This window comes from Crinia signifera, chromosome 9 (genome assembly GCF_055691185.1).
Source record: "Crinia signifera chromosome 9, ASM5569118v1, whole genome shotgun sequence".
Taxonomy (NCBI): domain Eukaryota; kingdom Metazoa; phylum Chordata; class Amphibia; order Anura; family Myobatrachidae; genus Crinia; species Crinia signifera.
Genome location: NC_139225.1, coordinates 5,185,565 through 5,211,815, shown reverse-complemented (window position 1 = coordinate 5,211,815; position 26,251 = coordinate 5,185,565). Strand labels below are relative to the sequence as shown.

Below are 26,251 nucleotides of genomic sequence, written 5' to 3'. Positions count from 1 at the left end.
AAGGGGCTAAGGCGTACCCCTGCATATACATTCATCATCTGTCCCGATCTTGGCCGGGCGTGGATATATGGGGCTGGCTCCCATACGGAATTCCATGCGGTTATAAAGTTGTTGTTTTTTTACTCCATCTTGGTTTTCTCTCCGTTTTTAACCCTTTGAGTGCCAAGTGAATTTGTCAAAATTGGTGTGAAATTTGCCAAGCAAACTTTTATATTCACCATAATGGCCTGTATCCTTATACCTGTTTACCTTATATAGGAAATATAATCTTTTTTTTTTTTACACATTTTTTAACATTATATAACATATGTGAGTGACGCCGGCATTTTTAGCCGATATTTTGCGCACCTGACCAAAATGTTAGCACTCAAAGGGTTAAATATATCCTCCTCTTATCAGGGTGGGGTGAGAAGCTGAGGGAACACATGCAGTAACAGAACACAAATGTATAACATGGTATTAAGCACCCGGCAATATATTGCTATGGTTATATAATTAGCACTAGATAATTGCTACAGAAATATGACTCCGTAACGGTGCTAATTAGCATACTTACTAACACATCGTCTACAAGCTCGGCTGATGATGAGATTATAACGTAGACTTGAGTGTCCTTATGTGACACTAACCCTGACACTACTTGTCTAGTCATGTGACAACAATGTACTGGCTATACTACCCTATACACAGGGATGATACATTCTTACACAGCTTTTAGCAGGAAGCTGCTGATTGCAACTTTTAAGCTTCAATGATTTATAAGGTGCGACAATGCTTCACAGCGTCGGACAATAAATCACAATAACCATACAATATAGACCACATACTGTATGGTAGAGCGTGAAAGAGATGATACGGAAGGCTCTGCTCCTAAGGGCCTACAGTCAGATAATTTACTGTGCGCCACTTACAAGGTGGAAGGGGGGTTGTCATGTGGAGGGTGTATGTCCATGGTGATTTAAATGTCAACCATTTGAACCAGGTGGAGATAAACCAGCCTTTGACCAAGCTGAGAATGGGAACTGAAGTTTAGGGATAAATCTGGGTTATGTAGTAATGGCGAAGTACTGACATCCAGGGCTAAATGTCGCTAATTTTTTAAATATTTTCCAACAAATAAGAGTTGGGCCTAAAGTCAGGTGAGTTTCTGGAGCCACGGGAGAACTTGATGGAGTACCAACCGCAGCTCCAGTGATAAGTGGCCATTGGGGAGAGGGGAATCAATATGGGCAGTGTTTGGCGTAAGTAGAGGATTTTGGGTAGAACTGTCATCTTAATCACATTAATCCTACCCAACCACATAAGCATAAGTGAGGACCACTTATTAAAATCTGTGTTCATTTTATGCAGAAGGGGACGGAACTTGAGTCAATATAAATCTGATTTATCTTTGGTAAGGAGGATCCCCAAATATTTGAGGTGGTATGGATGCCACTGGAAGGGGAATATGTCTTGGAGGCCTCTCAGTGTAGTCCAGGGGGCTGAAATGTTTAAGGCTACTGACTTAATGTAGTTAGTCTTGAAATTGGATAATAATCAGAACATTTGGAACAAGGGCCGGGAGAGAGGTTGTGGAATCCGATAAGATGGTGAGAAGATTACCTGCATATAACGCTAGTTTGTGCTGCGTGCCGGACGGGGTCCCGAAAAGCATTTACCCAACGTCGAGATCCCGACTGTCAAAACACAGACAGCCAGGTTCCCGACGGCCACTCGCTATTTACCCTAGTGGGGGTCCACGACCCCCATAGAGGGAGAATAGAATAGGTGGCTAGCGTAGCGCGCCACCGTGCCCGCCCGCAAGGGGCTTAGTTGTGCTCACCATGCTGTCTGGGTCCGGCCAGTCGGGCTAATGACTGTCGGGATAATGACTGTCGGACCCCTGTACCATCCCGTTTGTGTTCTCTGTCTCCATCACACAAACTATGGATATTCGGGTTGGCTCGGATCGCCCTTGCTAATGCTTCTATACAGAGCACAAAACCCCTATCACTTATTAAACCAAGTACACTTTGGTGATTATTGAAGGTATTAATATGGTTTATATTATTTTAGTTCATCTTTCTTTAAATATTCTTGTTTGTTGTGTGTTAACCAGCGACATCCATAGCATTAGCCCTCTACTGAACTGGATACAATTGGGCAGGATGTACCCAAGCGGCGTGTTTCCCTCTAGCTGGTTGAGGGATTTGGAGGGCATAGTACTTTGAGGGTTTCTCCGCCATTACAATAGGCCCCCTGCTCCCACTCAAATACTGGATTTCCTCCTATTCTGTATTTTGGGCCTGATTTTTCTATTGTAAGGACATGCCGCAGACTAACAATGGAGATGCCAAGTGGAGCAATTGCAAAGTCCTCAGCAACTGAGCAATAAATTTGCAGCATCAACACAGATGCAAAGAATATCGATTTGCGGCAGTAGCAATGCTGGCGCCATGATTCTCTATGGCGATGATCTCAGGTGATGCCGAAGCACCCGAAAACAGATGTCACTTTGCATTTCTGCTGCCACTCTTACAGTACCTTACCCCTGGGTGGCCAAACCGGTCCTCGAGATCTTCCAACAGTTCATGTTTTCCAGGCCACTGGAAGATCTGTAGAATGTGTCGGTTAGAAAAAAAATGCAGCACGTGTTTGAAAATGTGACCGTTGGTAATGGCTTTCACCTGTGCCCCAGCTAGGTGGTATGGAAACCGTGGACTGTTGGAAGATCTTGAGGTCTGGTTTGGCCACCCCTGTCTTACCCAAACAGTCCATCCCTGTCATTCACTCTCAGTAGTGGGAAAATCTGCTTTCCTTACAAATTGGAAACGGGCCCTTTGTACTTGGTATAAAATGAATGATCTCTGTGACTTTGAGGTCCAGTGATTTGAAAAGTAATCATTTACATAACGCTATCTGAGGAAGCCGCTGATACTGTAATAGAGGTGGAGAAACACGTCCTACATCAAAGCCATTCACTTTGGAATACTAAAGGGCACACTTTCCAAGAAATACCCACAGCAAGTAAAGTCTCCAGATAAAGCTGCATTTGGAAAAAGATAAGAACCAGCAGCTGGGACACTATAGGATTCTTTGTTGCGTTCCTTATTACATGGACCTCACCGGCCGCATTCTAGATGCTGAGCTTTCCCCACATATCCCAGTACTGTTGTTGTGTTCCTTATTACATGGACCTCACCGGCCGCATTCTAGATGCTGAGCTTTCCCCACATATCCCAGTACTGTTGTTGTGTTCCTTATTACATGGACCTCACCGGCCGCAGTCTAGATGCTGAGCTTCCCACACATATCCTAGTACTGTTGTTGTGTTCCTTATTACATGGACCTCACCGGCTGCATTCTAGATGCTGAGCTTTCCCCACATATCCTGGTACTGTTGTTGTGTTCCTTATTACATGGACCTCACCGGCCGCAGTCTAGATGCTGAGCTTTCCCCACATATCCTGGTACTGTTGTTGTGTTCCTTATTACATGGACCTCACTGGCCGCAGTCTAGATGCTGAGCTTTCCCCACATATCCCGGTACTGTTGTTGTGTTCCTTATTACATGGACCTCACCGGCCGCAGTCTAGATGCTGAGCTTTCCCCACATATCCCGGTACTGTTGTTGTGTTCCTTATTACATAGACCTCACCGGCCGCAGTCTAGATGCTGAGCTTTCCCCACATAGCCCGGTACTGTTGTTGTGTTCCTTATTACGTGGACCTCACTAGCCACAGTCTAGATGCTGAGCTTTCCCCACATATCCCGGTACTGTTGTTGTGTTCCTTATTACATAGACCTCACCGGCCGCAGTCTAGATGCTGAGCTTTCCCCACATAGCCCGGTATTGTTGTTGTGTTCCTTATTACGTGGACCTCACTGGCCACAGTCTAGATGCTGAGCTTTCCCCACATATCCCAGTACTGTTGTTGTGTTCCTTATTACATGGAACCTCACCGGCTGCAGTCTAGATGCTGAGCTTTCCCCACATATCCCGGTACTGTTGTTGTGTTCCTTATTACATGGAACCTCACCGGCCGCAGTCTAGATGCTGAGCTTTCCTCACATATCCCGGTACTGTTGTTGTGTTCCTTATTACATGGACCTCACCGGCCGCAGTCTAGATGCTGAGCTTTCCCCACATATCCTAGTACTGTTGTTGTGTTCCTTATTACTTGGACCTCACCGGCCGCAGTCTAGATGCTGAGCTTTCCCCACATATCCCGGTACTTTTGTTGTGTTCCTTATTACATGGACCTCACCGGCCGCAGTCTAGATGCTGAGCTTTCCCCACATATCCCGGTACTGTTGTTGTGTTCCTTATTACATGGAACCTCACCGGCCGCAGTCTAGATGCTGAGCTTTCCCCACATATCCCAGTACTGTTGTTGTGTTCCTTATTACATGGACCTCACCGGCCGCAGTTTAGATGCTGAGATTTCCCCACATATCCCAGTACTGTTATTGTGTTCCTTATTACATGGACCTCACTGGCCGCAGTCTAGATGCTGAGCTTTCCCCACATATCCCGGTACTGTTGTCATGTTCCTTGTTACACGGACCTCACCGGCCGCAGTCTAGATGCTGAGCTTTCCCCACATATCCCGGTACTGTTGTTGTGTTCCTTATTACATGGATCTCACCGGCCGCAGTCTAGATGCTGAGCTTTCCCCACATATCCCGGTACTGTTGTTGTGTTCCTTATTACACGGACCTCACCGGCCGCAGTCTAGATGCTGAGCTTTCCCCACATATCCCAGTACTGTTGTTGTGTTCCTTATTACATGGAACCTCACCGGCCGCAGTCTAGATGCTGAGCTTTCCCCACATATCCCAGTACTGTTGTTGTGTTCCTTATAACATGGACCTCACCGGCCGCAGTCTAGATGCTGAGCTTTCCCCACATATCCCGGTACTGTTGTTGTGTTCCTTATTACACGGACCTCACCGGCCGCAGTCTAGATGCTGAGCTTTCCCCACATATCCCGGTACTGTTGTTGTGTTCCTTATTACATGGACCTCACCGGCCGCAGTCTAGATGCTGAGCTTTCCCCACATATCCTAGTACTGTTGTTGTGTTCCTTATTACATGGAACCTCACCGGCCGCAGTCTAGATGCTGAGCTTTCCCCACATATCCCAGTACTGTTGTTGTGTTCCTTATAACATGGACCTCACCGGCCGCAGTCTAGATGCTGAGCTTTCCCCACATATCCCGGTACTGTTGTTGTGTTCCTTATTACACGGGACCTCACCGGCCGCAGTGTAGATGCTGAGCTTTCCCCACATATCCCAGTACTGTTGTTGTGTTCCTTATTACATGGACCTCACCGGCCGCAGTCTAGATGCTGAGCTTTCCCCACATATCCTAGTACTGTTGTTGTGTTCCTTATTACATGGAACCTCACCGGCCGCAGTCTAGATGCTGAGCTTTCCCCACATATCCCAGTACTGTTGTTGTGTTCCTTATTACATGGACCTCACCGGCCGCAGTCTAGATGCTGAGCTTTCCCCACATATCCCAGTACTGTGGTTGTGTTCCTCATTACATGGACCTCACCGGCCGCAGTCTAGATGCTGAGATTTCTCCACATATCCCGGTACTGTTGTTGTGTTCCGTATTACATGGACCTCACGGCTGCAGTCTAGATGCTGAGCTTTCCCCACATATCCCGGTACTGTTGTTGTGTTCCTTATTACATGGAACCTCACCGGCCGCAGTCTAGATGCTGAGCTTTCCCCACATATCCCAGTACTGTTGTTGTGTTCCTTATTACATGAACCTCACCGGCCGCAGTCTAGATGCTGAGCTTTCCCCACATATCCCGGTACTGTTGTTGTGTTCCTTATTACATGGAACCTCACCGGCGGCAGTCTAGATGCTGAGCTTTCCCCACATATCCCGGTACTGTTGTTGTGTTCCTTATAACATGGACCTCACCGGCCGCAGTCTAGATGCTGAGCTTTCCCCACATATCCCGGTACTGTTGTTGTGTTCCTTATTACATGGACCTCACCGGCCGCAGTCTAGATGCTGAGCTTTCCCCACATATCCCGGTACTGTTGTTGTGTTCCTTATTACATGGACCTCACCGGCCGCAGTCTAGATGCTGAGCTTTCCCCACATATCCCAGTTCTATTGTTGTGTTCCTTATTACATGGACCTCACTGGCCACAGTCTAGATGCTGAGCTTTCCCCACATATCCCGGTACTGTTGTTGTGTTGTTCCTTATTACATGGACCTCACCGGCCGCAGTCTAGATGCTGAGCTTTCCCCACATATCCCAGTACTGTTGTTGTGTTCCTTATTACATGGACCTCACCGGCCGCAGTCTAGATGCTGAGCTTTCCCCACATAGCCCGGTACTGTTGTTGTGTTCCTTATTACATGGACCTCACTGGCCGCAGTCTAGATGCTGAGCTTTCCCCACATATCCCGGTACTGTTGTTGTGTTCCTTATTACATGGACCTCACTGGCCGCAGTCTAGATGCTGAGCTTTCCCCACATATCCTAGTACTGTTGTTGTGTTCCTTATTACATGGACCTTACCGGCCGCAGTCTGGATGCTGAGCTTTCCCCACATATCCCAGTACTGTTGTTGTGTTCCTTATTACACGGACCTCACCGGCCACAGTCTAGATGCTGAGCTTTCCCCACATACCTTAGTACTGTTGTTGTGTTCCTTATTACATGGACCTCACCGGCCGCAGTCTAGATGCTGAGCTTTCCCCACATATCCCAGTACTGTTGTTGTGTTCCTTATTACATGGACCTCACCGGTCGCAGTCTAGATGCTGAGCTTTCCCCACATATCCCAGTACTGTTGTTGTGTTCCTTATTACACGGACCTCACCGGCCGCAGTCTAGATGCTGAGCTTTCCCCACATATCCCGGTACTGTTGTTGTGTTCCTTATTACATGGACCTCACCAGCCGCAGTCTAGATGCTGAGCTTTCCCCACATATCCCGGTACTGTGGTTGTGTTCCTTATTACATGGACCTCACCGGCTGCAGTCTAGATGCTGAGCTTTCCCCACATATCCCGGTACTGTTGTTGTGTTCCTTATTACATGGACCTCACCGGCCGCAGTCTAGATGCTGAGCTTTCCCCACATATCCCGGTACTGTTGTTGTGTTCCTTATTACATGGACCTCACCGGTCGCAGTCTAGATGCTGAGCTTTCCCCACATATCCCGGTACTGTTGTTGTGTTCCTTATTACACGGACCTCACCGGCCACAGTCTAGATGCTGAGCTTTCCCCACATATCCCAGTACTGTTGTTGTGTTCCTTATTACACGGACCTCACCGGCCACAGTCTAGATGCTGAGCTTTCCCCACATACCCTAGTACTGTTGTTGTGTTCCTTATTACATGGACCTCACCGGTCGCAGTCTAGATGCTGAGCTTTCCCCACATATCCCAGTACTGTTGTTGTGTTCCTTATTACACGGACCTCACCGGCCGCAGTCTAGATGCTGAGCTTTCCCCACATATCCCGGTACTGTTGTTGTGTTCCTTATTACATGGACCTCACCGGTCGCAGTCTAGATGCTGAGCTTTCCCCACATATCCCGGTACTGTTGTTGTGTTCCTTATTACATGGACCTCACCGGCCGCAGTCTAGATGCTGAGCTTTCCCCACGTATCCCGGTACTGTTGTTGTGTTCCTTATTACATGGACCTCACCGGCTGCAGTCTAGATGCTGAGCTTTCCCCACATATCCCGGTACTGTTGTTGTGTTCCTTATTACATGGACCTCACCGGTCGCAGTCTAGATGCTGAGCTTTCCCCACGTATCCCGGTACTGTTGTTGTGTTCCTTATTACATGGACCTCACCGGTCGCAGTCTAGATGCTGAGCTTTCCCCACATATCCCAGTACTGTTGTTGTGTTCCTTATTACATGGACCTCACCGGCCGCAGTCTAGATGCTGAGCTTTCCCCACATATCCTAGTACTGTTGTTGTGTTCCTTATTACATGGACCTCACCGGCCGCGGTCTAGAGGCTGAGCTTTCCCCACATATCCCGGTACTGTTGTTGTGTTCCTTATTACATGGAACTCACCGGCCGCAGTCTAGATGCTGAGCTTTCCCCACATATCCCGGTACTGTTGTTGTGTTCCTTATTACATGGACCTCACCGGCCGCAGTCTAGATGCTGAGCTTTCCCCACGTATCCCGGTACTGTTGTTGTGTTCCTTATTACATGGACCTCACCGGTCGCAGTCTAGATGCTGAGCTTTCCCCACATATCCCAGTACTGTTGTTGTGTTCCTTATTACATGGACCTCACCGGCCGCAGTCTAGATGCTGAGCTTTCCCCACATATCCTAGTACTGTTGTTGTGTTCCTTATTACATGGACCTCACCATCCGCAGTCTAGCGGCTGAGCTTTCCCCACATATCCCGGTACTGTTGTTGTGTTCCTTATTACATGGACCTCACTGGCCGCAGTCTAGATGCTGAGCTTTCCCCACATATCCTAGTACTGTTGTTGTGTTCCTTATTACATGGACCTCACCGGCCGCAGTCTAGCGGCTGAGCTTTCCCCACATATCCCGGTACTGTTGTTGTGTTCCTTATTACATGGACCTCACCGGTCGCAGTCTAGATGCTGAGCTTTCCCCACATATCCCAGTACTGTTGTTGTGTTCCTTATTACATGGACCTCACCGGCCGCGGTCTAGAAGCTGAGCTTTCCCCACATATCCCGGTACTGTTGTTGTGTTCCTTATTACATGGACCTCACCAGCCGCAGTCTAGATGCTGAGCTTTCCCCACATATCCCAGTACTGTTGTTGTGTTCCTTATTACATGGACCTCACCGGCCGCAGTCTAGATGCTGAGCTTTCCCCACATATCCCAGTACTGTGGTTGTGTTCCTTATTACATGGACCTCACCGGCCGCAGTCTAGATGCTGAGCTTTCCCCACATATCCCGGTACTATTGTTGTGTTCCTTATTACATGGACCTCACTGGCCGCAGTCTAGATGCTGAGCTTTCCCCACATATCCCGGTACTGTTGTTGTGTTCCTTATTACATGGACCTCACCGGCCGCAGTCTAGATGCTGAGCTTTCCCCACATATCCCAGTACTGTTGTTTTTGTGATACTTTGATGCGACGCTGCCTGTGTGAGCTGTACACAGACTGAATTCATGGGGTCAGGTCCTGTAAAATAAGACTGATGGATTCCGCCTGCCACTGATTAATCATAACTAATTACACCCAGACAAGGTCTGTATTAATAGCTGAATATTGTAACCTTTCTGTAGATTGGTGCAAACACTTTGGCTTTTTCTCCCGGGCTCTGCAACTGCTCCACTAATAAAGAGAAAAATCTCTGATTTGCATTAACGAACGGGACTAATTGTTGTCTTGTTAATTGGCTTCAGGGACTGAGTATTATCTTAATTACAAGGCTCAATTATCCTAATAGCTGCAATGCCAGACAATTGAGCATTTGTGCATGTTGAGCTGTTATTTTATCGGGGCCAGTGCTAACAGAATTCATTAATTAGCAGAATAAATAATAAGCGTTTTGTGTACTGATTAGATTGTTAGTTTTGCAGGACACTTGGAGCCGGTTAATGTCCAGTTGTACAATACGCGGGAAGTGCATTTGCTTTTTTTAAAATATGTATTCATTTTAAGTATTGTCAATGTGAAACCATTCATTATCTCACATTATTAGGTAATTACGTGCGACATTGTAATGTTAAGGCAAGTGAGCGACAGGCTAGGAAATTGCACTCGGAACACAACTGGAATGTCGCTACTAATGTCAGTGTATGTAATTAGTACACGTCTAATGCTATATATACAATACACGCACATACGGGGGTTGCCTGATACCGATAAGTTGTTTGTATGGTCACAGAAGTATAAGAACTCACTGGCTGCGTACACACAGGCGGACAGCTTGAGATATAGTGGAGGGGGCTTCAGGAGAATGCATTGAATACCAGACATAATTCATGTTCCATACTGTATTTATTTGGTTGTAATATATAATGAGATGTAATTTATATACTAATCAGTGGATGGGAACAGCAGGGTGATTTCCATATTAGTATTATATTTTATTATAGTTTCAGGCAGAATTTAGCCATCCATGTAGACCGTACAGATTATGCGGCGGCTGAGTGATCAGCTTGATGAGCGCTATTTAGTGTGTGGACTCCCAATTACACAGACGGATACAATGAACACTCAGCTTTGTCTGCGGACCGGGTGCTGATCGTACGCTCTGGTTCTCAGTCTCCTGTATGCACTGCAGCACCGCGGAACGCTGCTGCGCTCAGTGTGACCACAGAGTAACGCTATGACGCTATACAATAGTGATCGTATGGCATGTGCTCGAGGTGCAGGGACATTACTGACGTACACAACAGAATAGGGGCAGGGATACCAATTCCGGGATCGGCTGTATTCTTGGATTTAGGACAAAATTAGTCGTGGTTTCAATCTTGGGATTGGAGCCTCCAAACCAAGGATTTGGGGATTCAAATGCACATGCGCGTTTGCCGGGCAGAGCTGAGCCCCAGCAGCGCATGGCTCAGGCACTTCTCATGCAACCAGATTGTGCGGCTGCACAGCGTAATTTTAGAGGTCACATGGCTGCACAGCCAAGCACCTGACCCCTCCCTCCGCCGTGACTGCTGTCGCCTGGAGGCCAATACTGGTTATCCCGGGATTGAGAGTTTTTCAATCCTGAATCCCGGTATTGAAAAAATGTCCTGGGATTGGCTGACCTAAAGGAATACAGTATCTGTCATATGCAATCACTAGGGTGCAGTCATGATGTGCCGGTTGTGTTGAGCTGTCTGGTCTGGTGTAGAGAGCTCTGCCATAGTCCAGACTAAGCACGGTCTGGGGATTGGTACGGAATCCCGGCAGTCGGAATCCCGACCACCGAAATCCTGACAAGTGGGGGACGTGGTCAGTCTGGAAACAATCGCTGGGACCCGTTGTGATACTTTGTGCAATTCTACAGGCCAGTGTTAATGATTTCCCAGATTGTGAAGTGTAGACATTAACATGAGCCCTAGATGATGCATTGTCACTGGTGATGTGACACAGATTAGTGTTGCACCTCTACACATCAGCCAGAACAGCACAATCTCTATCCCAGTGCAGAATGCAGATTTCTCACAGCTGAGACGTTTCCTATGTAACGGGGCAGCGGATTTCCCTTCATTACTGTGTTCCCCATGGGTACGTCAGGACGTCATTCTTCTCTACCCGCGCACTGGTATATTACTGTACATCCATTCGCCAAGGAGCACATACGAGTCTCACGTGCAGGAAAACTCATTATGTGCATCCCTGTTATTCTACACTCACTGTCTGTACAGGGGACATTATTATTATTATTATTATTATTATTATTATTATTATTATTATTATTCGCCACAGCATCCCAGTTTTGCACAATGTGGAAATTTAAAGCTTAGACACCCAACAAAGAAAGTACAGAACAAGTAATTGCTGCATATTCAAAACACATAACAGCAATAATAACATAAAATATCACATAATAATAAATTTAGTTTTATTCTCCAATAGAACGCAAGGTGCTTATAATAAGTCGTGTTCAAAGCTAACACAAAGTACACGACAGACCATGCAAGAGACCTAATAGAAAGTGGCATGGTGGATCAAGGTGACAGAAGACAGATCGGGAGAGAGGGCCCTGCTCTTTAGAGCATACAATCTATTGGGACATACAGAAAGAGAGATCAGCAATCTGTATGCACACGGAAGTTTTATTTTTTATGATCCATAAGCAATCCATGTTGGTTACAATGGGTCGCATGTGGATGAAATGTGCCCATGTAATAGAACCCTGATAAAATCACCCCATACACGTCTTTCTTCTCTTGTTTGCATTTGCAGTAATCTCACTGTCGCGTTTCATACATTCAATACATAATGGCAGGTATTCAATGCCGGTGCGAGCGGCCGGCGAGGGGGTTAAACTGCGAGGATCACAGAAAACCAGTGATCCTCGCAGTTTAACCCCCGCGCCGGCCGCTCGCACTATGCAACGTTCCAGGGGAATCCTCGCAGTCACAGAACGGTGAGATTCCCCTAAACTACGAGAGCCGCAGCTAGTGCAGCAAACTCGCTGTAATTAGCCTCGATTCTCGCAGCTTTTGGAGGCACATTCGCAAATTCCCCCTCGCTCAAAAAACGGAGCGAGGGGGAATTTACGTATGAGGGGGGTCAGTTGAATACTGACAGGGTGAGCTGTGACTGCGAGCAAAAAGTCCTGCTCGCAGTCACCGCTCGCCCACGGCATTGAATATATGCCTATGTATAACACTTATCCCAATTGGTTAGTTTACATAACCTTTACGTGTTGTAAGACTTGCTCTTTATTGTTACTTGAATCTGTTTTATTTGTTCCGCTGATGTAATGACAATGCGGGAACATACGGATGTGGTTAGATCCATCACATGTAGTAAATCAGATGTGTACTACAGTATACTCCTCCTGCGGAGCAGGTAAGTGCATGCAGACCGCCACCTCTGTACATCGCCACAGACCGGCTACAAGAAGCGAGAGAACAAAGCAGATTAATAACTTCATTAGTGTTTGCTAATCCGACCATAAAATAACAAAACGTTTTCATGGGGTTCCCAGATTTATGCAGAGCGCAAACAGAATGTGTTTTACAATCTGGGGGCAGAATGACACCCGCATCTGACAGCCTGGTGACGGTCTGTGATATAACAGTATCACATTAATAACGCATCCATTCTTCAAACCATTTTTAAGCATGATCTGTATGATAAAGGGCACCTACTTAATTACAAGCTTGCTTAATTACAGCTGTGTGGAAAGTCGTTTGTTTAGGAAGATGCTAATTACTCTGCTGAGCCCTTGGCTGGGGTTGGCGTTCTGCATTCCGTACAATGGCAGAACGCCCAGATGAAGTGGCTCCAGATTTAATGACTGCAGGTGACACGGAGAGAGCTGCTTATGCGGAGCAATGCCCTAACTCATGTCTGACAGACACCCAGACGAGAGCGGTGCTGGGCGAACGCTGAAAATGAGACGTATCACTGAGGGGAGGGCTGGCAAAGGTTGGCCTGCGGGGCAAACACAAGCGGACCACCTGTAACCATGGTTACATTGAGAACAAGAGATAAACCTAGTACAGATGCAATGTCTACATAGACAATGTTATTGTATCAAGGTAGCGGTATATATCCTTCTCTGTAATATGGTCAGCGAGGGTTATTGGATTCGGTGTCAGTTTGGCCAAAATCTGTCAACCAATCAGCAATGAATTGATTGCATTCCTAGTTGATTCCCCAGAAATGCAATGATGACAAATGTCCATTAGCAATCATACATCCAGGGGTATAACTACAAATGACCCCGCCCATACATTGTCTATGTTCTGGAGGACCTAACGTTCCAACACGCTTAATTACAGCTGCAACAATGGACGTGTGGGTTTCGGTTATGTACATTTATATTCCATGTTAAAGTCTTGCGATGTCGTTGTTTAGGATGAGGGTGTCATGGTGCTTTGTGCGCTATTGTTTCCCCACATATCTCTCAATCACTCCCTTGGTGGCAGGATGACGGGAAGGGAAGACTCTTCCCCTGTCACACAGGAGTGATGTCAGCTCTGGAAACTTTGCATGCAGAGATTAATCACTCCGTTCCCTTCTCTTTCATCTTGTTACCACCAGTGCCACTGAGCTATCTGGGGAACACCGCTGATATAAAGCGCATTTGTGGTACCGATGTATAATTACAGCCAGCATAGAGGACAATAGTTGTGCCTCTCGCGTAATACCGTATGTATGTCTGTGTGTGTATATATATATATATATATATATATATATATATATATATATATATATATATATATATATATATATATATATATATATATATATATATATATATATATATAATATACATAGGTATTGCACTGAACCAGCCAGGTGAGCTCTTCTCGTGATACAGTAAATATTACACGTTTGACATCAGGGTTTTTAAGGATGAACATCTGAAACCCCCAGCTTGGGTCCTGTTGTGAAGTGCACACCGCAGTCTCTGTAGTCAGACATTAGCAGGAGACAGAGTCATTTGAAAGAGCTTGGTGACTTTTAATATGGCATTTTCATACGACGCCCCCTTCTCTAATGGTGCATTTGTCACATTGCTGCTCTGGTCCGCTGTACGTGTTACTGTGATGTGGAGGAACCGCTCAGCTGAAAAGCAGTCGCCATCTTTCTGAGGCTTTTCATGTAGGGTCCCAGTTCTATACCTGCTGCCTTCCCCCTGCACAGTGTTACAGAAATCTTCTTCCAGCACCAATGTGACTGCAGCACAGCACAATTCTGTTTTACTCTGTTTCAGAACATATAATTAGTTTGTTGTGAAATGTGTATTTTTATTACAATCTAGTGGAATTCAGCTGTTGTCTCGCTCCCGTTGCTCCAGTCTAAATTGATGGGATCTATTCAGTTGTTTTTTGGGTGAACAGGAATCAGTGTAGACCGTAAGGCACTTGAGCACCTGAACTGCAGCTCGCACAGTAGTTTGTACAGGAGAAGCCGCCTTACACGGCTTATCGCAGTGCAATTGGGTACATGAATGCGGCACTGGAGGCCAGTGCAGGGCTGGGCACCCAACAAATGAATAGCTTTCGTCACTTTATTTGGGCGGTTTGGGTGACAATTGAATTGCTGCCAAAGACAGTCTCTGTAGTTTTTATGTTTTAATCTCACTGTTTTCTAATGACTTCTGTCCTTCATGTATTTCAGCAATGGATGGCGTACCCTTTATGATCTCTGAGAAGTTTGCGTGTTCATCGGAAGCTGTAAGTACCCAGTTAGCCGCCTCCTTTTTTTAGATGTTATTGTATATGTCGTTTTTATCCCTTCAGAATTCTATATTCTATACCGCTGTATTCTTTCTGGTTTCTACTCTAGTTATTGTCTGATTCCTCTTTGTATCATTTTTCTAATTTTAATATTTTTAAATTTTGTCTTTTAAATTCAGTTAATCATTTTTTGTTGACCCATATGATTGACAATAAACTATTACCAAGTTATATTTAATGTGTACACAGAGCAGGGCGCTATTTTGTGGGCTGGCACGACATTTATTTGCCCGCAGTTTGCCAATTTACTATAGACGTCATTGTTTGTATTCTATAACATTTTAATAATTCAATATGCAAATAAAGCTTATTTGTGGTCAGTTCAATTACAGGCAGTGTCCACAAAGTACACAGTGCTTCTGAAATACTGTGTTATCATATGCACCCCTATGGGACTGTAAACTGAAATGCGTGAATTAGGGGCCATTTGGCTTACCATTTAGGTAGGCCAATCCCAGGCCATTTTTTTTTTCAATCCTGGGATCGGCCTCCTGTCAGCGGAGAGGGCGGGAAGACGCGGATGGACATGTGACAGAGAAAGTGTGCAGGGGCCAGCGTACGTGGCAAAGACAGTAGGGGGTGGCAGAAAGGCGTGGATGAACACGGGATGGAGAAGGCGGACGCAGCGGTTGGTGCAGGCAGGTTCATGTCTGTGCAGCGTGACCTCTAACTTCAGACCAGAATCTTCAGTCGCTGGTTGATCTCTAAATTGTGTGTAGGGGAGAAAATGCAGGAGGGCAACTAATTATCATTGTTCAAAATGAGTAACCATCTAGCAAATCATGGACTGTCTGATTTTGTTTCAAATGCATGTAAACTGTAGTCATCCCCACCTTTGTACGGATATGGGGTGGCAAGGGGCTATAATCTACAGTATATAAGAAACTGTTGATAAATAAAGCAAAATCATTGTACCCTTATCTGCTTGAGGAACATCTCTGTCCGAGTGTATGGGCAGTCACATAAAGTTGGGTTACTCGTTTACTGCTGTTATAGCCTCCGATCAACCGAGATGGCTATTTTGGGGTTTGCATCTTTTCGGCTACAGTACAAGAGCGCTGGTTAGACGGGCACTGATGTTGGGTCACAGCTGGAGTCCCAGTCTGAAGGTGTTGGATGGGTTGAGATTAGTGCTCTGTGCAGGACAGTTACGTTTCTCCACAGTAAATAGCTTTGTTACAAAGTGCTGCTAATGTTTTCTGTAATATTGCATTGGATTTATAGTTTCTTTTTATGTATATCTGGATGAACTGGCCAAACACATTGTTACAGAAGGGGATTCCACATGAGTTTGGTCATGTGGTGTAATTACATCGGATGTGAATACCCTACAAAGTGACTTAATTAAACTGGAAATGTGGGCGGGAACGTGGAAAATGCAGTTTAACGTTGATAAATGTTAAATAATTTATTATGGGAACAAAAATGAACAAACTATATAGGATAAATGGAGTTATTATAGGGAATTCTGCTGTAGAGAAGGACTTGGGGGTCGTCATAGATGACAAATTGGGTAATAGTGCACAGTGCTCAAGTGCAGCTGCAAAAGCAAACCGGACACTGGCATGCATTAAAAGGGGCATGGATTTAAGGGATGCCAATGTGATAGTGCCTCTTTACAAGGCATTGGTGAGACCACACTTGGAATATAGTGTTCAGTTCTGGGCACCGCACCTTAAAAAGGACATAAATGAATTGGAACAGGTGCAGAGAAGGGTGACTGAGCTAGTAACAGGTCTGGAATCACTAGAATACAAAGATAGGTTATACCAGGCTGAATATGTTATCACTGGAGAAACGGAGGCTGAGAGGTGATATGATTACTATGTACATATACAGGATTGGGAATCATATGGAACTGGGAGATGATTGGTCACTAACAGGCCTATACTTAGGACACACGGGCATGTACTGAGGCTCGAGGAAAAGTAATTCCGCACTGAATTAAGAAGAGGATTCTTCACCATTAGAGCAGTAACATTCCGGATCTCATTGCCGATGGGGTGGTTACAGCAACTACTGGATACATTTTTGGCCACTAGGAATCCTATAGATATGACTTACTCATGTCAGTAGTTACACGTCAGATAGGTTGAACTCGATGGACTAACATCTTTTTTCAGCCTTAATAACTATGTTACTATTGGGTGATGATCTAAAGCAATTCTCGGAACAATAGCAGATTTTATCTCAATCCATTTGGTTTCTCTGCCCTCTTGTGGCCAGATAGCGGAATTACAATCCTATCCAATCACCACTTCCTTACGGCATATGAATGATCCCAGTATCGTGCGACAGAAAATGATAAACCACATTTTTAAAAGCTCTCATCTCAAGGTTTCAATTTTTTTTTAGTTTTGTTTATATCTTAAAGTTGGGCCTCTTCTTGTTTATTAGAAAGAATATATTTTTTTTTGTTTCAGATGCAGCAAATTGATCTTTTGGGAATTACCATCAAATCCTTGGCAGAAATAGAGAAGGAGGTAAGAATGATCATGAAAGCTACAGTATATTGTACAGATCTGCAGAGCTACATGTAGGCAAATGCAGAGAGACACTAGTACACTAGCCAGTTGTCTCTGTAAATGTGCTTTGTCTGCATTCTCATCTGTCGCACTGTAAAGGGTCTACACACGGACGGACTGTGCAGGCAGTGATTTTAACTACCTTAGCTCATGGCCAATTTTGACTAAGACCGATTTGGACATTGACTAAATACACTACACGGCAAAGTCAAAATTGTCCCTTTTGACGGATGAAGCTGTACACTTGGAACCCATACTGGCCTGCTTAGCTCTAAAGGCCTCATATACTTATGCAATTTGGGCTAATTTCAGCTGATTCTGATTAATCGGGCTGAGAAACCAGGCCAAATTGCATGTGTTTGTGCTTATCGGAGGTCAGACCTGCCTGCATGTCCGACTCGGACCCCCTCCCAGCAACGGGGAATCTCTGTATTGTATTCTCTCTCTTTACAGGACTTCTATACCCCTTTTGTCTCTTCCTTTTCACCATCCTTCTGTTCCCAAATGGCAAGAGATTCATCTTGATTATAATTGCCGCTAGCCACGCATATCTAATATGAGCTAATTAGCAAGTGCTCAACATCTTTATATGTTGTGCTGGGATCCAGTTGCCCTCTTCCAGTTTAGCTCCCGGAGGCTTCTCTGTGACAATCAGTTTCTCAATCAGTGTAACCCATTCTGCTCCCCCCCCCCCCCCCCCCCCCCCCCCAAAAAAAAAAAAGTATCACGAAACGTACAGAATGTTCATTGTTATCTAAGGAGTAGTATTTGCCTTCAACACTACAGTGGCTTTTAAAATTTTAGCGTCAATTTCTATTTTAAACGAATGTGTAAATATAATTATTTGTAATAAATAATTGCAAGAGCCCTTTTCCCCCCCTTTTAACCCTTTAATTTTTAATTCTCATTCATTTCATAAACCTTAATGTTTCCTGCCACACACTTCTCATTTATACGATGACTACAATGCTGGTTGTTTGACTCCCCCTGGCTGCAGTCAGGTGAACAACATTGTGAGGATGAGGCTTGCTTATACATATGGTAATAATATGTAACTTTAGAAGGAACAATAACTTCATAGACTGTATTCCAGTAGTGTGTGTGTGTGTGTGTGTGTGTGTGTGTGTGTGTGTGTATATATATATATATATATATTTATATATAGTGCAAGCTGTTGCTATCCCTGTAATATAGAACATAAGTCCGGTTGTGGAGTCACGCTGCAGTTTCCAGGAGTATTCCCAAAGCCACTGCCGACCGTTGGCAAATCGTACTGAAGATTCTGTGGCCTTGACAGAACATCTGTTCCCTTTGTTCAGCTGTCCCTGTGGCGGGAATAGAACAGAGTTACCTCAGTGGTTACAAATGTCATCAGATCTATTCGTGGAAGTCCAAACTTCTGTAGTAATAGATAATAATGCATCTTTGTGTAAGGCTCTTTGGCTTGAGTAGTCTTCATAGCCAATGAGATAATCCAGTGTCCTGTGGTCTTTGCCAGCCATGTGCCATGCAGATAATATCACATTTTCTTTTGCCCATGACCAGACTGTTGGTCCTGCTTCTTGTGGCACCTTGGTTATTTATGTAGTCAAACATTATTCAACTGGTGGGACATACTGTGAGGAGGTTGTACCTTAAGAGGTTGAAAATGTTGAACTGAATTCTATACTGTCCTCATGATCTGGCATCTTGTGATCAGTAGCCGCACTCCTTGTACCTCCTGAGAGCAGATGAGAGCCCAAACTATTGCAGCTGAAGTCTGTTGTGATAACCTCCTGTTCTAGTGCAGAGATTGCGCTGCATAATCTTCTAGTCTTGGATTCTGTCATATCCATGGTATTTCCTTCAGATGATGACTTCAGAAGTTGGACATTAGGTCACTGAATGAGTTGCTCCAGCAATGTCCTGCATATACCACTTTGCCTAGTAGATGAGAACATTTCTTGGAGGAGATAAGACAATGCAATGATGTCTTCTTTTGCCCAAGAAGCGGTCAGGACCTTGTTACAGTTCCTTTAAAAATGTACCAGTTCTACTGCATGAACAGCAAGTGGCGACCAAAAAAGAACCTAAGGAATTCATTCTGAACTTTAACAGAAATGTGGAGGTAATAGACTGGTAGATCTTTGAAGTACAGTAAGGACATTTTTTCGGTACTTGTGTAGTTTCACGGCGCCTGATATATCGGATGTGATATCGGCCGATAGGCGATCCGAGGTGATTTTTTCACCTGTTCATAACCCCACTATCCACTACACATAAAGTTGATGTTATATAGTGTGGCGAGCACAGCGAGCCACCAAGCCCGAAACGTGGCGAGCCCCGCTGATTACTGCGCTCGCCACACTACATAAAATCAACTCCATGCGTAGTGGATAGTATGGTAATGAACAGGTAAAAAAAATCGCATCGGATCGCATCGATATATCGGCCAATACCCCCCCCCCCCCCCTGTTGGAGAAGTCACCAGCAATCTTGAGCCGCCCAGAACCTTCCTGGCCAAGCCTGCCTGGCATTCCAAGAGATTGCTTCTGCAGCCGCTGCGACTTGCGGGCTGTGTTGTGATGAACAAGGGACTGCGCACCGCAACGGCACTGCGGTCATTCACCTGCAAGGGACTGCGCACCGCAACGGCACTGCGGTCATTCACCTGCAATTGATCTCCGCAATCGCAGGAAAAGAGCCCAAATTGCAGATGAATTGCATAGTGTATGGGGGCCTTTGGTAAATGCATTTCTCGGGGGGAGAAATATTTGCACAGTACTTGTTATCAATTAATAAGGTCATGGTCATGTCTGTCTGATCTTGGCTATTCCCCACTGGTCTGGCTGTAGAAATAACCTTCCACAATATATCTCCTGCACACATTAACTCCTCCTTACAGCTGCTGGCGGTCTTTCTTCATTGTATCATCTGCTAGTTCAGTCTCTTACAGTGCATACACACTGAGCGATTTCCGCCCTGGCCAGCGGTTTTCACAGGGGGTGGACGGCTTTGGAAAGCAGATGCTCCCCAGCTGGTAATACCAGTAGAAGGCGGCCTCCGGCGTTGATGCGGGAACGCACATCAGCGCTCATCGCCGGGCCGTAGACACTGGGCGGCTTTGGAGCTGACAAAACTGCATTGCTTTCAGCTCAGTCGCCCAGTGTGTATGGGCCTTTAGCTGCAGAAGAAATGTATTTTCCTTTCTATACATTACATTAAAATACAATAATTAGTTATTTTTATATACTTTGCAGATTTTGTTGGAAGATGGCATGAAATAAGCAGGAAAAGATTGTAGGATAAACTTCATAATTTGGAGATCTCACTAGATCGGGCCTGGTCAAGCTGTGGCTTCTCAGCTGTTGTGAAACTACAAGTCCCAGCATGCCCTTCTACAGTTTTGCTCTTAGGGAATGCTAAAACTATGACAGTGCATGCTGGGATCTGGAAAAGTGGTGCAACAAAATTGCTTTACAGGTTCTGCATAATTGATATGTGCCACTTGTATATATGTGTAAGACTGATTCCGATTTACAGAGAGCAACGGAACTTTGCATGGTAAAAAGCTGCTGCATTGTGGCACTTTATATATGGTATCAGACTATGTCAAGCCGAGATTCATGGTAGCTGGGGTCCGGAGAAGGGATGTTTGGTGCAATAGTGTATGAGGACACATCTGTAATTCTTAGACATACTCCAACAACCAGCAGATATTTATAATGAGATTTGTACAATAAATGTTTCATCTATTCTCATGCCGGCTGCACAGAAATGCCAGTTGCCAACGGCTGGTTAATAACATTCCAAACTTCAATGTGGCCACGGTGATGATAGGGGGGGGAGGTGCATATTGAATCATTTGTCTGCCACCCCCACGATGCAATGCCACAACTGAAGACCGCATGTATCGAGGGGGTGAGCAAACCTTCTGGATGTCTTTGTAACAGTGCTGTCATCGCCCATTGGGAGGAAATAAGTAAGTATCTGTGGAGATGCACATTGAAGAAATTGGTTTATGAAAGCGGAGAAACAAAAAATCTGCAAAATATATCTAGATTTATTTTTCAATGCCGTAAATCAATGTGATATTTTATTGTTTTTTAAGGCTAGAATCCCTTTGCACAAATGTTCATCATCTACAGAAAATGCACAGAGCGAGATTTACTTCTATTCACCGTGAGTTCTGGCTGGTTGTTACCGAAAGTGTTACCCGGGCTTATTTGCAGAGCCCTTATAATGGAGTCTGACAAATTCCCATAAATGAACGGGGCTCATACTACCTGGCATTATCTACGAAACCAAAACGTTTTTTATATGTATTTTATTTATTTTTTCCCTCCCCAAATTTTTTTGTGTGTTCTAGATATTTGTGTTTTTTGCTCCAAGCCTACATTTACTAAGCATAGTTTAAACCTAATCTATCATCATGTTGTTTAACATTCTTCTCACAGTAACTATAGGTGACGGTTCTAGATTATGAATAGACTGAGCTGACTTTGGCACTTTCTGTGCTGTCACATTCCGACATCCGTATCTTCATGAATTATTAATGCTGTGCCAGACAAATACTACAGATGTGTCCTCATACTCCTAGCTTTATTGCACCATGCGGAATCCTGTGCGACTGCATTGTAGAAGATATAGTATATACGTGGTTTATATAACTATAATTGAATGATGTTTGTGTGTGTGGGTGTTCCACGATAACTCTAAAACACTTAATCGGCTTCAAACTTTGCAACTACCTTATCATCTTAAGGGACGCTCTAAGTTCAAAGATGGGTTTAATCAGACAACCCCTTAAGGGTGCTGTCATAAGGGTCCATGCTATTTCTGAAGTGATATGTTGTTGGAAAGCTTATGACTTTCTGAATACAACTAGGGCCACCGAAAGCGCCCCTGGGCCTTGGTAAAAAAAAGGGGGCTTGGCCCCTGTTCCCCTGGGGCTGCTGTTGGCTCTTTGCGGTCACTTGGAGAAGTTCGGGCTGCTTGCTTATTGTCAATAAAAATTAAAAAAACAAAACCCAGGACTTCATGGACATTTATGACTAGTTTTCCATACGCCACTGTTCATTTTCAGTTGGAGACCTGCAGTTTTCAAATCTTCCACAAGATGGCAGTGCTCAATATATTGTATTAACCGTGGGTATAGCGCTAAAGGAGACCTTGCTTAGTTCTGTTGTCTCCCAGTAACTAGTTGCTTAATTCCCAGCTGACAGTCGTTTCCATTTTGTCTTTCCACAGTATGATTACAGCTTCAGAACAGAACAAAGCGCTGCAGCCCGCCTGCCACCAAGTCCTGCCCGCTGCCAGCAGATGCCTCCGCCATGAAGAAAGGAAAGAGAGATCATGGATTTGGCGCGCACAAATACAGTACTACTGAGCAGAACACATTGCTGCTGACCCTAACTTCTAAACTCTGCCCAGCCAGAGTGGCAGAAATGAAGAGTTGGTGGAATTTTTTCTAACAGAATATGTTTTTTTGTATTGGTATTTTGTAAATATAACTACTAAAAATGAGCAAAAAAAAAAAAATCCCACGTATTGAGTTGTGTTACCAGTGGCGAGCCTTCCCTGGCTCAACGCGATACAGTATTAATCAGTACCGAGCATGACTGCATACTTCCAGTATCTAGAACTATGAGCTCGGTGACTAGGGCTGGGACGCGGTGTGGAGCGACACGTTATAATGACAGTTACCCACGCACATACAATTTGTTGCACGGCAGACTTTGAACATGTTACAATAAAAGCAATGTGTATTGTGCATGAGCAGCTGTGATCTAATGTACTCATACGCCGTAGAGTATTTCCTTCATCGGCACTAGATGTACACGCCGCAGGTATCTGTGAATATAATTGCTCACTGTGTATTGCTGCACATGCTTCCATATTGCACCATGCTACTACAACAGATACCAAATAGAGTTCGCTCTCTGCTTTAGCTTGCTGGCTTTTGTGTAAACCCCAGGCTCTATGAGACTATGGGGGGAATGTTAGAGTGTAATGCCCCGCACACACGGTTCATTGTGGTCTATTTTTCTATTCAAATCGAATCGGAATCAAATGCATTAAATTTCAATATGATCCCGATGCATGGTCCTGCGCCATCGAAATTAAATAGAAAAATAAACCGTGCAGGCAAGACGATATATTACAGATCTGGGCTATATAGTCCAAGTTTACCTTGCCACGCCATTCAATCCCAATTGGAAGGGAATATAACAGCAAGGCAATCACACTGTGTGTACACGCCTTTAGAATCATTTTTAAAGTGGCTATCGTTTACGCGGCAACACTAGACTGGTTTTGCCGTGTAATTAATTGCCGCTTTAAAAATACATGAGAACTATGAAGTCCCCCTCGCACTCTAACATCCCCCATATCTGCTTTGCACTGTTACAGATGAATTAGCGTCAGCATTCTTTATATGTCCAGAAGAACAAGTGGGTTTAACGTATTCTTTTCTCTGGATATTTGGCATTTTAATGCACGGCAGAGCGGCCGTATTACGGATTAATGACACTGGAATAACTCAAAGTACTTGTAAAAGAGATGACCACTGTCCAAAGTCCAACTCACCGATACGGCTACGAGTGTCTACCCTTAAGGCATAGAGGGAGTCTAATTTTGTTTTATGGCTATATTGCGGTAAATTTACTAAGATGGGAGTTCTTTTGAAGATGAGAGGTTGCCCATAGCAACCAAACTCCACCTATTTATTTTGCTCCTTCTAGAAGATAATAGAATCTAATTGGTTGCTATCGGCAACATCTTTACTAGAACTCCCATCTTAGTAAATTGATACCGTTGTATGATGTGTTAAAAAGAAATATAGTTATGGAACTTTAGTGTGTATGAAGAGGCTAGCCAGGTGGCTTTTTATAGCCAATTCAATGCAGTTACCACAGTTTTATCCCCCTCCTCCCCTCCCCTCCTCCTCTTCTCCCCCCAATATTATCTCCTCATATCTTTCCTTACTGAATGTAGCACAGTACAGTTAGTACTTATGATCATGCAGTGCAGACAGCATTAATGGTGCTGTAATGATGGTGGTCTTGCCCAGGACACTTTCATTATCCACACTTGTGATCCTGATTTTTCACAAATATATTTTGTAATACGCCACCCATAGGAGCATACTACATTGGAAGGGAGTATCATATATTTAATTAAATGTTTGGTACTTGTTTCCTAGAACGGCGCCCACTAAGCTATTTGCTTAGTCGGGTATTCTGCGTAGTGAAATCGCATCACATGGGCCATTTTAGTGCTGTGCGATGCGATTTTTTCATGTAATATTAGGTATACAATAATATGATTGTATGTCATAAAATTAGGTTTTACGCACCCACCCACTATCCATGCCACCCCGAAGCATGGCGAGCGCAGCCTATGACTTTTTCATACCCCCACTATCCACATCGGCATGGAGTTGATTTTATATAGTTTGGCGAGCCACCGAAGCATGGCGAGCGGACGCGGAATACATGTAAAGTTATCCGCGTGTGCTCGCCACGCTTCGGGCTCGCTGCGCTCGCCACGCTATATAAAATCAACGCCACGCCAATGTGGATAGTGGGGGTATGAAAATGTTGGAGGACGCGTACCGCCACGGCTCGCCACACTTCGATGATACTTTTTGGGGTTCCCTCTGCTTCATAGTATAATAAAGGACTCCCAATTGTTATTTACATTATTATTATATTTTGTAACTTGACTCCTCTAACGGACCGCTTCCATTCCTTCTCTTCAGTATGGGGTACAATAAATGTAACCAAGGAGAACATCCCGCATGTACCATCTATTACTTATTTATTGCTTGCATATACGTTACATTTTTTTTTGTGCAAACTATATACAGTACGTGGGAAATGAATAAATGCTACACATGTAATAAATCAAGAGTAACACCGATATATAATGTGTAATAAAAAATATATATATAGAGAAAGAGAGAGAGACAAAACTTGTTGGTGAGCGTGGACCGCTGCGGAACAAAGCACCGCTTCGGAGACTTACCTCCTGTCCGCTGAATTCTAGATGGTGCCTTTGGCCACAGCCACGACCAGGAGCAGAGGCAATGACCTGAAAATAGCGGAGACGGAACATTCTATCACATTCCTGCCAAAAACACTAATGACGGTGAAGCCAGGACTCCGATATGTCTTATGTCTATAAAGTACGGATAGTTAGATTGAAGTGTTCCTACCGAGTCCAACTTTTATGTCATAAAGCTGAGATTGTCTGTCTACATACATTTAGTTTAAGGAGCTTAGACATTTATATATATTATAATTAGTTATATATCGGTGTTGGTTTTGATTTATTACCTTTTTTATAGAGCTTTTTCATTTCCCAGTACTATTTACTACATGGTGTAGAAAAGAGCAGCTCATTATATACAGACTATATAAAATGTATATATGATATAGTATGTTCTCCATCAGGTCATCCTGATGGAGTACAATATGAAAAACTGTTTATTTAAAGATATTTCCTGAACTAGCGAAGGCCATTCATTGGCCGAAGGTGGTAGCTGTGTGCAAGGTTACCGTGCTTTATTCCTGTGGGCAGGATCTGCTCTAGTTGCTCCCCCCTTAATATTCTTTCTTGCACATTATTTTACTTACAAAAGCCGAAAGTTCCAATTTAAATTGTTCTAAGCATCTATTTATCTAAGCGCTACGCCTAAATTATCTTGGCTCAAGTAATAGCTGTTCCTTATTCCATAAACATTAAAAAGGCAGATTAGCTGCGCGACGGTGAGATGCGTGTAAGCCCGTACAAGGCAGAGATTTTGTCGGGGGTTTAGAATTCTTTTTGTATAGGACACAG

The 26,251-nt window shown here is 44.4% G+C and overlaps 1 protein-coding gene across 3 annotated transcripts in view; it reads left to right on the top strand.

Moving 5' to 3' along the window:
• Window positions 1-24,935, top strand: part of MVB12B (multivesicular body subunit 12B) — an 89,471-nt gene extending 64,536 nt beyond the window's left edge. For 2 of the 3 annotated variants that reach the window (XM_083160957.1, XM_083160959.1), the window contains 3 exons: window positions 14,785-14,840; window positions 17,327-17,386; window positions 22,658-24,934. In XM_083160957.1, the coding sequence (XP_083017083.1) occupies window positions 14,785-14,840; window positions 17,327-17,386; window positions 22,658-22,744 (203 nt within the window). In that variant the 3' untranslated portion in view covers window positions 22,745-24,934. Of the gene's footprint in view, window positions 1-14,784; window positions 14,841-17,326; window positions 17,387-22,657 lie in introns of all 3 variants that reach the window. The other variant, XM_083160958.1, reaches the window with a different exon arrangement.
• Window positions 24,936-26,251: the final 1,316 nt, after the last annotated feature.